At 37.5% G+C, this 16947-nt stretch overlaps 1 protein-coding gene across 10 annotated transcripts in view; it reads left to right on the top strand.

Moving 5' to 3' along the window:
• The window catches only part of LOC309843729 (ATP-binding cassette sub-family C member 2-like), a 90445-nt gene that overhangs the window by 7313 nt on the left and 66185 nt on the right, over positions 1 to 16947 (top strand). For 8 of the 10 annotated variants that reach the window (XM_082689418.1, XM_082689422.1, XM_082689416.1 and 5 more), the window contains 3 exons: positions 5640 to 5787; positions 6535 to 6677; positions 13992 to 14169. In XM_082689418.1, coding sequence (XP_082545544.1) covers positions 5640 to 5787; positions 6535 to 6677; positions 13992 to 14169 — 469 coding nt within the window. Of the gene's footprint in view, positions 1 to 5639; positions 5788 to 6534; positions 6678 to 13991; positions 14170 to 14670; positions 14710 to 15703; positions 15759 to 16947 lie in introns of those variants that run through there. The other 2 variants (XM_082689424.1, XM_082689417.1) reach the window with 2 other exon arrangements.

Genomic DNA, 16947 nt, shown 5'->3' with positions numbered 1-16947 from the left:
TATTCTAGGAATTCATAGTAGATTTAGAAAGATTAAAAAGTATGTTGTCAGTTACCCAAAAAAGCGAAAGGCAGTATAAGCACGAAAGAGAAACATAGTTTTCAGGAATGCCATCTAACCACATTTGCACAGTTAGGGAATGTTTTACAAGAAATTAATGCTTGAACCCAACATGTAACAACGTGCGAGAGTGAGCCAAGTGGTATTCCAGGTTGAGCAAAGACTGTATGCGAACCAGAGAGACAAGCATGGACTGACCCTCCTACACTACGGTGTGTCGATGGGGCCAGAGATCAAGCAGAGTGTCATGAAATTCATGTTCGCACCTCAGAAAATCCCCTCTGCAGGTGTGTGCAGATGGTGTGTATCAGGTGAGAATGGAAACAGAGGGTACTTAGGAGGTTCTTCAGTTACACTGCAAATTTAGGCTTATGGTCAGAGAAATGACCAGATTCAAAGTCGCATGAACAGATTGAGCTAATTAGATCAGGATATTGAAGAACTGGGAAAAAGGTTATCAGTTTCTGGCTCAGATAACTGCCCGATTCAGGTGTCGTGGAAGAACAGTATGTTCAGTTTGGAGAAAGCTTCAGTTGGAGATGTCTGACTCGTCCTCAGGAAAAATATCTAATAGGTTTTTGGATATATAGGCTTTTGATATGGGTTTGGGAGTCATTGACTGTATGTCAGTAGCTGAAGCCATGAGTGTTGAATGAGGTCATCCAGAAAGAGAGGAACTCCTGAATGGGATGAGCAAAAAGAACATTGAGAATCCTCAGTATTCCAACGGTGGAAGGAGGGGAATTAGCGAGGAAGCTAAGGAAAGGCATTCAGGGTGTAAGACAGACCAAGGAAAGAGTGTGTTTGAAAGCTAAGGAAACTGTAGAAACAGGAGGAAAATAAGGTGGTCCGTCGCACCCGGTACTGAAAAGGGGTAGATTTTAAAAAGAACTGGGTATTCTTCATTGAATTTGGCAATGTAAATAAAGTTTGTTGGTGATTGTTATGAAAGCAGTTTAAGTAGAAAACTGATATACTTGGTGAGCAAATAACTGAGCAGAAGCAAATAATTGGGTTGAATTATAAGAATTCCAAGTTAATACAAATCTAGGAGTCACTTACAGAGGATGGCAAGAGTTTTATATCAATATGCTACATTAGGGGCGCCTGGGTGGCTCAGTGGGTTAAAGCCTCTGCCTTCGACTCAGGTCATGATCCCAGGGTCCTGGGATCGAGCCCTGCATCCGGCTCTCTGCTCAGTGGGGAGCCCGCTTCCTCCTCTCTCTGCCTGCCTCTCTGCCTACTTGTGATCTCTGTCTGTCAAATAAATAAAATCTTAAAAAAAAACATTAATTTAAACATTAAATTACACATTAGAAAAAAGAATGGTTATGTGGGAATTATGTAAATGTGTTATTTACATTTGATGATTTTGATTTTTCAAATTTGTATATGTATAAATACATTTTTCAAAACTGCATTGTATTTCATTCATGTTGAGAGGAAGAGTGATGTCTGTTCTGGCTTTAAAAATTTTAGACTATAGGGGCGCCTGGGTGGCTCAGTGGGTTAAAGCCTCTGCCTTCGGCTCAGGTCATGATCCCAGGGTCCTGGGATCAAGTACCACATCGGGCTCTCTGCTCTGCAGGGAGCCTGCTTCCTCCTCTCTCTCTGCCTGCCTCTCTGCCTACTTGTGATCTCTGTCTAATAAATAAATAAAATCTTAAAAAAATTTTTAGACTATAATTTTTAAGTCACAGGATATCATGGAATTTAAATAATGCAAATAAAATTAATTTTAAGGGAATGTACTTTTAAAACTTTATCAAACTGTAAAGACTATATGCATTTATCTTAATTACTACAAACACCATTTTAGGAGGGCTAAAATATGACCTGAAGTTGAATTAATAAGCAAGATAAGGCTTAGCAGATTTTAAGATATAACACCTCAGTGTCTTGAAGTCCATATCTTAGATCAATCAAATAAACCAATAAGCTGTAATTGTTGAATATCACATTTATTTTCTGTTTAGATTTAACATCCCAGAACTAGATAGGAAATATTTTTATAACATGCTGCTATCTGGAACTGTCATTGGCATGAATCTAATTTGATTTCTTATTTGGTAATTAAACAATTGCAGCTAAAATATAGCTGTTGTTTAAGAGAATGCCTCTTTGAAGACAGTGGTTAATTGTGTTCTCAGATCTGTTCTTTGAGTTACAGAATAAAGTCAGAAATTATTTCCTAGGCCGAAGTCAATCTCTTGTAATTATATGAATAATTCAATTAAAATGTGCTCAGATGATACAAATAATTAGGAAGGCAGCTATGCTCACCACTATACCACCAACGCTCAGATGATACAAATAATTAGGGAATTCTATGCTTATGAGCCTTAATTCCTAAGGCAGGAGCTGTCTAGATAGTTTTGATGATCAAATAATTATGAAGCCTTTATTAGCAAATATAATCTGTCATCAGTGTATAATAATCATTGTCATAGAGTAATCCCCTTGACATACATGGAAAAATCTAGTTAACGTTTTTATAGGTCACAGTTGAATCACTATTTTAACCAGGGATACACTATTCAGTTTGTCCTCTCTTTCCTCACATATTAATAAAATTTATATATTACCTGACTTTGTCCTGTCTTACAAGTTTTGGGCAGACTGACTTTTGCCTTTTCCCATAACACAGTCACTCCTTTGTTTAAAAAAAAAATGATTAATAATAATGAAATTGATAATACAACTACATATATATCTTTACTTTCCAAGTTTTCCAGTATTACCCATCTACAAAATTTACATTTCATCTCATCTTCCTAGCAAACTGCTACTGGTTTACTGCTCTTAACATCAGTTGGATGAGATGCTTACTCCCACTCATTTATGTTGAACATGCTCGAAATTCTCTCTAAGATCACAGAATTGAAAGCAATGGTTTATTTCACATTTAAAAACCTGACCAGTCCCTGGAGTTCCTGGTGTTTAACGGCCTGTAATAATGGGAAATTAATACGCCTCCGCCTGCTTTAGAGAGCTGCGAGGATCAAATTAACTAAACTGAATGACCTTTGAAAAGAAGTATCAGTCTAAAAAATACAAGATACATGCTTACGAATCAGGTCCAGAGTTTATGGATAGTTTACGCACACAACAATCCCCTTATTGGGAGGGTCGGCTCTTGGTCCTTGTTTCTTCCCAAAAAGCTGCCTCATCATTTGCTTTAAAGACACACTCCTTCCTCTTTTCCTGGATGCTTCTGTGTGGTAGAAAGACGAGCCAGGGTGATGACATTATTTAAATGTACCAAAAGAGAGCCAAGAGAGGAGAAAGGAGCACACACCTGGGAAAAGGGAAGTCACAGTAGTTAAACAACTGAACCATGTGCATCACAATCAATTCAGTCCAAGTGTCACTTTCCGAAGCTGCATTATTTGGAGACTCAGCATGAAAGCTAGGGGTCACTTAGCCCCGTGAACCAAAACCGCTGAGTTTTGCACTGTTCTAACTCAAAATGCTGAGGCAGTAAACATTATTAAAAATGCTTTTGTGAAAATCAATGCAGTCTTATTTTGAAAATGAATATTTATTTTGTAGAATGGGATAGAAAGACTTAATATGACATAAAAGTAGTTTATTGCTTAATATGTTTTTGAAAGTGCACTGCAGGAAAATGTCCAGGGTATTTGAGCCAACAGAAACATGATTACTGAAGCTCCTTTCTTACTACATTTAAACCTTTTTGTTAAATATGAATTGTAATATGGTATTATGTAGTATAATAAAAGTGAAATTGAATCCAGTGCAGACTCTGGTTACTGTAGGTTTTAAATCCATCTCAGGGTCAATCGATAGAGATTGTTCAATAATAATGACAGTGAAAGCCATCCCAATTTGGAGTAGTGTAATACTTTGTTATGGTCTCTTGGACTAATAACGTACTTCATAATGGAAAGAACAGAAACTATGGAGTCAGAAGGCCTGGGTTTAAACATGGGTTTAATTTCTTCCTGAGCAAGTCGTGTCGCCAGGCTCATCAAATGAGCATATCTGAACTATATCACTTAGGGACTTGTCTGGCTTTTGTATCCTTTGGGTAAATACCTAGTAGTGCAGTTGCTGGGTCCTAGGGTAGCTCTATTTTCAACTTTTTGAAGAACCTCCATACTGTTTTCCAGAGTGGCTGCACCAGTTGGCATTCCCAGCAACAGTGTAAGAGGGTCCCCCTTTCTCCTCATCCTCGCTAAGTGAAATAAGTCAGTCAGAGAAACAACAAATACAAGACCATATGATTTCACTCGTGTAGAATTTAAGAAACAAAACAGATTAACATGTGGGAAGGAGGAAAAATGAGAGAGAGAGAAGCAAACCATAAGAAACTCTTAACGACAGAGAACGAACCAAGGGTTGAAAGAAATAGGTATTTATTTCCTTGTTATTGGGCAGAACGCTAGGAACCAGCTGGTAAACTATGTAGTAAAGGGCCCAGAGTTTTTTCTCTCTTTCCGCCTCCCTTCCTTTTTATTTGGCTTTTCACCCAGGGTGGCAGAGATGATTTCTGTCAGAGCATTATGCCTCCAGGGCAGGCAGGAAGGAGGAAGGGAAAGGAAAAAAAGAAGGCAAACATTTTCTCCTCTTGAAGTTTTGTGCCTCTTTTTGGAAAAGAAAGTTCTCCTCAGCAGACTTTTGTTTCGGTATCCTTAACCATAGCTGAGTTAAATTACTAATGCCAAGCCAAAGGTACTGGGCTTACCAGGACTCCATTAGACCAGTCACACGTTATGACTCTGTGGCTGAGATAAGGAGTTACCCTGAGTTCAAAAGATTTTCAGCTGAATAGGTGTCAGATGACATGGAAGGAAGGCTGTACGGTAAGTATAACTTATTGTCTGCCACAACAACATTTGTGGTATAACTAGACCATGCCTCGTAGTTTGCCTGGGACAGTCCTGATTTAGACTCATTGTTCTTGCATAATTATTCATTGTCCCCTGGGGTAAGCTCACTGAATGGGGGGGAGTAGAGGTACTGAGGCTAACAGTAACTTGCCATGTTTCTTAAGGCACCTTAAGAAACAGCACTGTCACCCTGGCTCGTATTCTGTTGGTCAGAGGTAATATGGCCAAGGCTGAAGTTTATGGGACAGAGCCAGGTATTCCACATCTAGTTGGACAATTTGTAAAGTCAAGTGCAAAAGGGAATATGATGTCTGAGTGGAATAGGAGGAGTTGCAAATGCAGAGGTTGAGTCCATTTCTCCTCTGATACAAGACAGAGGAGCTGTGGTTTTGAAGTGAACACCTTACTGTGAAAGTTAGTTATTTAAATTTCAATAAGAGAGGTAAAAGGTAAAATAGTAGGTGCCTCCAATATGAGATGAGTAAATGAAGTTAGTATTTTACTGAATAATTGGAAGTCCAGGTAATTCTGCAAGCTACAAATGATCATTGCACATTACTGAACTGCAGGATATGTTGTATGACTTTCCACAATACAATCTAGTCATTGCATCCTGATTTTAAAAAATAATTTATACATCAAAGAATAAGATAAATGCATGCAGAAAGTATTTTTAACTTGATTATTAGTTTTGCTGAATTGTTTACCTTACTCTTTCATTTTTAGAGTAATTGTTTTAGGCTATAAGAAACCTTTGGAACGAGAGGACCTTTGTGAGCTACATGAAAGTGATTCTTCCTATATTGTGTGTCCCATCTTTGAAAAACAATGGAGGAAGGAAGTCTTAAGGACTCAAGAGAGGCAAGAAGTAAAGGTAATTAATTATTAAATCCTAAGTACCTAATTACTACCTAAAACTAGAAAGACCTTTTTCCAAACATGAGATATTATTAGTATTAATTTAGAAAGTCCCTAAAATATGTGAAGTGACAACCTATTTTCATAAGCAGAGTTGGTTATTGTAACTAATTTCTCTCAACAAATTATTCAGCAACCCCTCCCTTTAATATCAGGAACAGTGTGTTGATATGTTATCTTTGGCTCTTCACCAGTATCTTTTGCTCAACTGCTGTGGAAGAGATGGTTTCTGTATCTCCCTATGGCCTTATGTCTGTTGTTCCAAGTATAATATGGTGACCAGGATCAAAGTTAATGGGGCAGGGATGGATAGGTACTCCATATCTACCTCGTGTCATGTACATACATATGTGTCCTTTTCAGAATTCTCAAAAAGAAAATATAATTTGAAGATAACACTGTATCTATATTAATATTAATTACATTAATAAAACAGTTTCAACATTGACAAAAGTAAAAAAATACAACTGTTTTTCTTGCCCGTTTATATTACATTGTGTAAATAATATCAGTGAACTGAAGACATACCATACCAATGATATAGATCATATTTTCAAGTTTAACTGAATTTATCCCATTCTTCTTACCTTATCTTTAGAGCACATTACTAGTTTTATGGTTAGTTTGTGTATATATTTCATTTTTTGCTTCTATTAGCTCTGTCCAATTTTCACATTTCTTCTTATTCTCTTTCATTATGTAGGCATCCTTTTCTAAAGAGACACATGCCAGGAAACCGTCTCTGGTCTATGCATTGTGGAACACCTTTAAGTTTGTCCTGATTCAAGTTGCTTTATTCAAAGTATTTGCTGATATTTTGTCATTCACTAGCCCACTCATAATGAAGTAAGTTGTAGTCTTGTTTTTTTGTTGTTGTTTGTGTATTTCTTTTTTTTTTTTAATCTCCCCATAGGTAAATTATAAGCAAGTGTTCCACCCTAAAAGTTGTACTAAAAAAGAGTATGGAAGGCCCTTATTGCAAATTTTATTTAGGATATGGACATTCTGTTAGCTTTGCTATAATGCAAATGTGAATGATGGTAATACAGTCAATATTTACTGAAATCAACCATATACTAAGTACTGTTCTAAAATTTTTGTATTAATTAATCTGTTCAGTCTTTACAACAATCCCATGAGACAGGAAATATTGTTACACTCTTTATCATGATGCAGAACCAAAAGTTTAAGTAATTTGCTTAAGTTCACATGGATAGAAAATGCAGGAATTATTATTATTAAAACCCGGGAAGCCTGTCTTGAATATATATTTAGAAAATGAAATGTACATACCCTCACTATTTTTCTTAGCTGTGACCTTTTGGGAGTTGAACATTATCAGCCAGGGTAATAATATATAAATAAATGTAAATGCGTATGGGTTTATATACACACACATATACATAGAGAGAGACACACTGTTAGAAGAATTTTCTTGATATTTCTTTAGTATCTATATGCAAGGATTTACAGCCAGACAATGAAATTGGGACCTTGACTCTGTGGGATCTTCATCAAGAAGTCATTGCCCTATCTCTTATATGGTTTATGGAAACATAAAGTTTTTTAAATTAATCTATGATAACTTTTTATGGTATATCCTCTTTAGTCATTAGACATAATTCCATTAAAACAATATTTCAAGAAATGGAAAAGTGTTCATAATATCCTAACAAGCCAAAATAGAAAGCTATAAGTCAGCAAGTAAAATATTTTATGCATATATAAATATTTATATATTCAGAGAAAAAATACTGGAAGGACATACACCAAAAAATTTACAGTACGTGTATCTGGGTGATTGTGGATAAGTTTTAGTTTCTTCTTATCCTCACCACCTTCGAGTTATATGATAATACATATATATTGAATACATTCAATATATATATTGAATGTATATTGAATACATTCCCAAGTTGTGGGAGAACTATTTAGTTAGGTACTTATCCTGTAAGAAACCTGTGGAACTATTTTAAGAACTGTTTAATTCATGAAAACAGAATTAATCCTTAGTTCCTTAAAATCTAGATAATATCCAGAAATGTAGTTATCCGATATTTATTGAGCACCTACTACCCCTCTTCTTCATAGACCCTGGGGTGGACAAAAATCAAAGAGTCCCTGCTCTGATGACCTTAAGGGATGAGATAAATAGCAAACAGATGAAAAAATATTAATGATATTAAGAAATAATCAGTGGCAAGGAAAAAAAAGTACAAGGGAGGCGGTAGGAAATGCCACTCTGGAGAGAGATGGAAGTGCTGTTTAATTTAAGGAGGTTAGGGAAGACATTGTTGACAAGGTGACGTTTGAGAAAAGTCCTAAAAGAAGTTAGGGAAGAAGACAAGACCATACCCATTGCAAATAGGAAGAACAGAAAGGGCAAAAACCACGAGGCAGGTGCATGCTTGGTGTCTTTGAAGACCCACAGGAGGTGAGTGAGGCTCGAGCAAAGTAGCTGGGAAGAAATGTGATAGATTGAGGTTAAGAAGGCCTGGGCATGAAAAGGATTTTAAAGGGCCTTATGGACTATGAGGGGGATATTGACTCTTGTTCTGTTTTAGAAGGGAAAACTTGGGAAGATTCTGAATAGAATTTGATGTGATTAGACTTAATTTTTATAAGGATCACTCTGCTGCTGTGTGGAAAATAATGTAAAGAGGAGCAAAAGTAGAAGTGTCACCAGTTGGAAGACTGAGGTAGTCCAGGTGAAGGTCAGTAGGGCCTCAGCCAGGTTGTGGCAATGAAGGGGATAACAAGTGGTCAGATTCTGGCCCCCCCTTTTTTTTTTGTAATTTCACCAAGTTTTGTTAGAATTGGATTTAAAATATCCTAAGTGCCATCATGAGATGCCCAGAAAACCCTTTAATAAGCATTTAACCTTCATGTGTAGGAGTTAGTCATTAATTTCAAGGCTCCTCAAGAGTAAAAAAGAAATTCATAGAAATGTAAAGCACCACGTTTACAGAATCCATATATTCCTTTTATTTAAAAAATAACATATGGCATGCAATCTGATGTTATGACCTATGTTTATTTATATTAGAAGATAATTCATTTAGCTGTATTTATATTAGAATTGTTAGTGGAAGATCACACAGGCATCTGGCAGTGAAGAGAGATACGGTACAGCTGCTCTGCTTTCCTACAGTTCTTAGAGATAGAAATCAGATATGTTTATTTGCTGCCATTGTTTCAGTATGAAAATTCAACTTGTCTAATTTCAATATTATCAGAATGATTTTTTAAACGTAATTTGTTCTTTATAAAAAACTGATACAAAATTTGTTGCAGAATGGGAATAAAATGTACAGTTTTTGAAGTACAATTCTCAAAAGCAGTAATATACTAACTAAAAGAAAGAGCAAGTCACACCTTGATGTATATTTATTTGTATTTGTATCCAACTCTAGAAAATACAGATTCTGGCTCTTTTAAAGGTAGAGTCAACATAGTCTTAATGGATTGACTGTAGGTTGAGAGAGGAGGAATCAAGAATGCCTTCAGAGTTTTTTTGAAGTCACAAGGTAAATGAGGCACCATTTACTGAGATGTAGAAGCTCAGGAAGGAGTAGAGTAGGAAGTGGGCTGTCCTAGACTTGCTAAATCTGAAAACACATTAGCCATTTTGCAAGAAGGAATGAATTGACAGACTGCTGTCCTTTGGAAGGTCTGACTGCTGTCCTTTGGGTGGCTCCTCGAGGTGACTTTTGGCTGGCAACTAGAATCTTGCATATGAGCAGAGGTCCTACTGCCAGAATTTGTCCAAACTACTCAACAATCAATATAGTTCATTCTGAATACCCACTTTCCTTCTAGAAGTTTAGAATTTTGGCATATTTTAGGGAGAGAGTGCCTTGGATGCTGAATCTCTAATGAGCTTATCTGGTAGACAATACTTCATCTGCTACCACAACTAGTTGCTGGGATAATTAAGTGTGTTTTGTGTGACCCTACTGAGAATGGACTTTGGGAATCTTCTGTCTCTTTTTTCCGGGACCCATGTACCTTTTCTCTTTGCTTTTGATTTTTTTTTAAATATCCTTTAATGTAATAATCATAGTCATTAGTATGACTAGATGCTTACTGTTGTAAGTCCTTCTAATGAATCATTTAACTAGGGAGTGGCCTTGGGGATCCCTGACAGCCATCTAGCCAATCCAGAAAGATTGCGGAATTATCTACATAAGCTTGGAGTTAGGAAAAATATTGGCTGGAGTAACAAATTGGGGAATTGTTCCAAATTATACTGGGTAGGTCGAACCACTTTTGTTGATGAGACCCCCTTAGCACGGATAAGGAGAAGTAAAGACATCAGCTATTCCAGGGTGTGGAGTTAGTGAAGATGGGGCTATCCATCAAAGGACAGTGAGAAGGACTGTTTAGTGCAAAGAGAGGAGAACCAAAGGAGTGTGGTGTCAGGGAATGAAAGGCAAGAAGGTGTTTCTTTCTTGTCAGAAAATTGCTCCTTTCAGTTTTCACCCCAACGTCTGTTTGGCCCCCTTGTCTATGGAGATATAAGCCAGATGTCTCCTGGATTAAAACCCCCACCATAAAAAGTAACATACCTCTTCTTCCCCTGCCTCTGCCACTCACTTTTGTATATTACAGCTATTTTTAAGGAGTTGCCGTAGAGTTCCGTCATCTGTGGCCGGAAATCTGTCTCAGAAATGTACTGACCAGCATCTTCGTCTCCTGCCCTCTTCTGGTGATCTATTGCTGTAGTATTAAGATTGTCAAAATTTAGTGGCATAAAACAACGATCATTTTATTATGTTCACCAATGTCTGTGAGGCAAACATGATAACCACCAAGCTACAGACATAAGACATGATTTTATGGATCTGAACTTCAGAGAAGGATGGCTTTTCTTTGATCCACCAAGACGGGGGCCTTAGCTGGTTACTCAGCTTCTGATAGCTGTAGAAGCTCAAATAGAGATATATGTTGGGGGCCTTGATTTTGGCTGTCAGTGGGGTTGTCTTGGTTCTTTATTATGTGTGCTGGTGCTGGAATGTCCAAGATGCCTTCTTAGCATGCACGCTGATGCCTGGGCTAAGATGGCTAAAAGTGGCCAGATCTCCAACTCTGTCTTGTCTGTCTCTCTCTCTCTCTCTCTCCAAGCCTCTCCAAATGGTTAGTTTGAGCACAGACATCTCAGAGCATTTGAAATCCTTACATAGCAGCTGGATTTTTTACTGACTGAACATGCCAAGAGGCTCCGACTAGTCTTTTTATGACCTAGCCTTGGAAACCCCAGGATGTCACTGTGCCACATGAGCTGTGCCACAGGCCCTGCATCAGCCCAGATGGAAGGAGAGGAGACTTAGAATAGTTAGGTTTGACTTCTGAGTGGGAGGAGTAGCAAATCCTGGCCATTTTTAGTCATGTTCTGATTCCTAGTTTTCAGTGACTACTGCTCAAAAAACTCATTCTAGAATCTCCCTGTGGCGACTGTTATCTAAAATAGCATAGCTCATGGCAATTCTTGTCTCTGTTTTCTCCAAATATTTGCAGTCTACAGGATTCTAAATAATCACTAGATCCTTGTCTGTGGGGTAAAGTATGTTCTCCCTTATTTTGTGACACGATTTTATAACACACTAGCTTGACCATACTTGCAAAACAGTTATGTCAGTATTGCATTGAAATGAGTTGGTTGATGTTATCTTTCTCCCTGCGTAGACTAAGAGCTCCTCCTGGTAAAGGATTCTGTGTTACTCAATTTCTGTGTCCTTACTGCCTAGCACAGAGCCTGGTACATAGAACTCACATACTTTTCCTGAATTGAATACTGAATAAATGGGCTTATCTGAAGTCACATATTTTCAAGAGATTCTCATTCTAGAGTAGCTAAATAGATTTAATATTTTCTCTTCTCAGCAGGGGAGCCTGCTTCCCCTCCTCTCTCTCTGCCTGCCTCTCTGTCTACTTATGATCTCTGTCTGTCAAATAAATAAATAAATAAAATCTTTAAAGATTTATTTTTATTTTTATTTATTTATTTGACAGAAATCACAAGTAGGCAGAGAGATGGGGTGGGGGGTGAAGCAGGGTCTGTGCTGAACAGAGAGCCCGATGTGGGGCTCAATCCCAGGACCCTGGAATCATGACCTGAGTCGAAGGCAGAGGCTTTAACCCACTGAGCCACCCAGGCGCCCCATAAATCTTTAAAAAATATATAAAAATAATACCTTCATTTTACTATTAGAAGAAATGTTTCTTGTTGATGGCTATGCTTACTTTTTTCCCCCTTTCTGTGAATCTTATTGAAATATTAGTCAAACCAGTGAGTATTCATATCTAATGAATTTGGTTTTATGGTATTCACTGTCTTGATCATTGATTATTTTTAATACTTCCTGATTTATAAGTGTAGAACCACTATGGTACCTGTTGATAGTCATTTAGTTGTTTGATTTTAAGAGAAAGGAAAAAAGTCTAATTGGTAAATATACCCACAATAAGAAGAATAGTGTACCTCTTTCAAGAAATTTAATGCATAGACCAAAAAGACATTTAGTAAGTTACTCTTGTTTTTTTTTTTTTTTAAGGTTTTTATTTATTTATTTGACAGACAGAGATCACAAGCAGGCAGAGAGGCGGGCAGAGAGAGATTGGAGGAAGCAGGCTCCCTGGTGAGCAGAGAGCCCGATGTGGGGCTCGATCCCAGGATTCTGGGATCATGACCTTAGCCAAAGGCAGAGGCTTTAACCCACTGAGCCACCCAGGGGCCCCAATAAGTTACTCTTGTAAAAATAATTTGGTGTTCCAGTGGATGACATCTGATAGAAATCCACTCAGAAATACAGAACTTCCTATTATTTCATCTAGGTGGGCTGTGGTATAATTTAATACACAGTGCTCTAAATAATTTTTAGTGACTAGAGGTTTTAATAGTAACTTTAGAAACACTAGTATATATTTGATTGCAAAGTACAATTCCAATAAAGTTAATCTTTTGAAGTTCTTGGTTTGTAAAGCAATTCAGGAAGCACAAATTGCCTTTAATTTTTTTACCCATAAGTTGTCCAAACTGCAAAAGAAAACAGATTAAGGCTTAGACATTAATTTTTTAGTTTTTAAAAATGTAAAGTCACACAAAGAATGAGTTTTTAAGTCAATGTTCTTTAAAAAATTGAGGGGTACTCTACCTAACTACATGTGGCTTCCTTCTGGTTATAATCTTAAGTTAATTCAAAATGGCTATTTACAATAACAAGTACATTTCTGCATTACCAGAACTCAGAGTAATATATATATATATATATATATATATATATATATATATACACATTTAACTTATAAAATAACAGAAACTACTTAAGTCAACCAAGAATTGAGGCTGCAAAAAATAATGACATATTAATCTGTAGTGTCTGAGAGAATATATCCAAGTTGTTTGCACCATGACGTAGAGTATTTGTAGGCTTTTAAAATTTGTATTATTAGTCACATGGATACAGTTTTAAAAAGTTGAGAGCACCTATATAAAGTTATTAACTATGATATGAGGCATTTGGAGTTGTAACCAGTGTTCACAGTTGAAGGACAATAAGCAACCAAGAGAGCTATGATTGGAACCATCCCCACTGTGCCCCACTGTACCCCGGCACTGACCGTGATCATCGTGACCTTGCTGTCACCAAACTTAAGAGGAAATGTGGGAAGATAGAGTAGAGAGAAACTGGATATGGACAAAAGTAAGAAGAGGTGAGATAAAATTCAGGCCTTTGAAAAAAACTGTGTGCCATTCTGAGAGATTCACTACTTAACATTCTAATTGTCACATATTTCCCTGTATTTAACAAAATTCATGATAATGATAAAAAAAGAAGCTTTAACGGTCTTTGTGTCTCCATTTGTATGAAGAAGTTAGGCCAGAACAGTTCATTGGTGAGATTACCATAAAAAAAGTAGAGATTAATCTTGTACTCAAAAGCCTCTGAAAGAAACTGTTGATTCTGTTTACTTTATTATATAATACTTGGATTAAAAATAAAGAGGGGAGAATAGAAGCCAATTTGGCAAGAAGAGAAAAAGAGCAGGTAAACATGTGAGTGTGTCTAACATTTGGACAACACTTAACTCCTATAAGCATTTAACTATCTCAGGTGTTTAACCTTTCTTCGCCTTTCTCAATTTCTCTATGACATCCAGGCAAATGATCGTTTTCTGTGAACATCGCCCAGATTTTGGATGGAGTGGCTATGGTTATGCTTTTGCACTTTTTGTTGTAGTCTTTTTGCAAACCTTGATCCTTCAGCAATACCAACGTTTTAACATGCTCACTTCAGCAAAAATTAAGACAGCTGTAATTGGACTCATCTACAAAAAGGTAAAAAATTAAGGAATTATCCGTTTCCTTTTTTAAAATTTTTTTTTAAGATTTTATTTATTTTTTTGACCGAGAGAGATCACAAGTAGGCAGAGAGGCAGGCAGAAAGAGGAGGAAACAGGCTCCTTGCTGAGCAGAGAGCCCGATGCGGGGCTCTATCCCAGGACCCTGAGATCATGACCTGAGCTGAAAGCAGAGGCTTAACCCACTGAATCACCCAGGTGCCCTGAAATTCTCCATTTCTAAATGGTTTCTTTACTTGCATACTTTAAAATAGGAGAGTATTAAAATATTCCTAGAGTGCCTTTTGAGTGTATGTTATTTTTTTTATTAACATATAATGTATTATTAGCCCCAGGAGTACAGGTCTGTGAATCGCTAGGTTTACACACTTCACAGCACTCACATTTGTTTTGCTTTAAAAGAACTTTGACTCATGCATGTTGGTTGTATTAATTTCTCTGTAGTCCTTACTGCCCCTGCAACTTCCAGTGAGCCCTGTCACTGTTGCGTCACCAAACTCCTCCTCCCAAAATGAAGGTGATGAATGTTTTCATGGTTGTCTGTGTTTATGTATCAGTAAAGTTTCTTCTTTTCATGATCATTTTGATTCTTCATACTACTTTTTTCTTCCTCTGCTGGCTCGACTTGATTTCTCGTGCAGCAAAGCCATCTTCCTCTAGACGATCATTATCTGCTTCTCTTTGATTCTAGGCTCTGCCTCTGTGCCCACCCACCTCCAGAACAACCTGGCTGATCTTTGTATCTGTGATCATGCTGAAGTTTAATTTGTTCTTTCTTGAAAATGCAATTTTAAGTACCACCTCTTTACCATTCAGAGCCTTTTACTTAGGCTTCATAGTTACAAACAATTAAAGAGTTTCTTCCTTCCCATAGTTATCACCTGAATTAGTCAATCAAGTGTATTTTGCCTTCTTACTATGTACTCCTCTGTAAATTGTGGGCTCCTTAAGATTTGGAATAGAAACCTATTTACCTGTTGTACTTTTATTATCTGGGAGAGTGACTTTAATGTATTTTTATAAAAGTTGGATGACTGAGTAAATGAATAACTGAGCCACTGTCTTCAAGAAATTGGGGGGGAATCATTAGCATACATATTAATATGTGGAACTAAAAGCAGGTTTTATAAGAGGTCAGATAAGCAGGAAATCTACAAAGATTGTGTGCAGTTAAAGAAGATTTCACACAGAAAGGAAGCCTTCATATGGTCTTTGGGAAAGGTGTAGAATTTGTATTAGCGGATAGAAGTATTATAATTTGGGCTGAGCTGGGCATGAAGCTTATAGGCCAAAATGGGGGTAAGGAATGGTCTTAGCCCAAATGCAAGTACATACTGTTAAGGTCATAATTCTAGAAGCTGTAAATTCTGAGAAAGAGTCTAGGAATCAGTTTAAATCTTAACACTTGTTTCTGATCTATAGTCCATATGGAACAGGATTTCATTCAGTGATTACCGCATTGGAGTTTGGAAACAGGATTTGGATGGATATACAAATATAAAAGAGTGGACTGCAGTAGAAATTAGAACAAGCTGTCAAATAAAAAAAGAAAATCAAGCATTGTAGGTGAGTCTATTTCAAGGGTAGAGAGACCCCGGAGATAATAACGGGAGAGGTAACCCTGACTACAGGGAGGAAACCACCAATTCCCTAGAGGTGGTTTAAGAACAGAGAGAACTCAAGATCAAAGGAGTACAGGAATCGAGCCAGCTCAGTAGGGCTTGGTGTATGCATTACGATTTAATGCCAAGTCCATCCAACAAGCAGCAGAAGGCATACCCTGTGTCGTTATAACCTGTACTGAGGCACTGAGATAGCATGTGCATGTGGCAGTGATGTAAGACTCGCCTTGTTTCTAAGTGTTATATCCTACACCTGCTTTCCAGAGAGTCTGTCTCTGTGGAACTAATTAGGGTAGTTAGGTTTCCATCCCCCTCTCCCCTTTTTTAAGATTTTTTTAATTTATTTGTCTCAGAGAGAGAGAGAGAGAGAGAGAGCAAGCGAGCGCACAAGCAGGCAGAGTGGCAGGCAGAGGCTGAGTGAGAAGGAGGCTCCCGCCAAGGAGGTAGCCTGATGTGGGACTCGATCCCAGGACATTGGGATCATGACCAGACCCGAAGGCAGCCGCTTAACCAGCTGAGCCACCCAGGCGTCTCAGATTTCCATTCTCCTTACGGGTTGTAGAATTCTGACTTTCATCGTATTTAGATACCTTCAATATCCAAAATGGCTCTCATAGTGGCACCAGAGGACCCATATTAATCTGACATTGGCTCTACTTCATTAGGGCCTTGCTGTAAGAGTGGGGTAAACATGGTCTCAGATCCTTTTCTTGGTAAGGAAGGGAAATGATAGGACTTTCTTGTTCTCTGTCCATCCACATGACTGCTGATGGTTTGAAATAAAGTTCAAGGAATATCATTTTTAAGGTTTGTGGGAAAAACATGGGCCCCATTCCACTTGATCACTTTAAGAGTTAATGAGTCTCAAAGTTCAGATTTTGTTACCCCTTAGCTCACAGGTTCAGGCCCCATGACAACTCTTGAGGACTAAGAAACAGGATATGCTTCAAAAGCAGCATCAGTTAGTCCTGGGTTTAATATGGGCAGTCTGGGGGCATTCTGCCACCAAACACTGTCCAGTATAATCTTTGTGATTTTAAAAATGGGCTAAGGTGATCAGAAGGTAAAAAACTTGTAGTTAAAAAATAAATGTCGTGAGGATGTATCATGCAGCATGGCAATTATAGTTAATT

This window comes from Mustela nivalis (genome assembly GCF_964662115.1).
Source record: "Mustela nivalis genome assembly, chromosome: 1".
Classification (NCBI taxonomy): Eukaryota; Metazoa; Chordata; class Mammalia; order Carnivora; family Mustelidae; genus Mustela; species Mustela nivalis.
The sequence above is the reverse complement of the archived record's forward strand: the minus strand, read 5'-3'. Positions and strand labels throughout refer to the sequence as shown.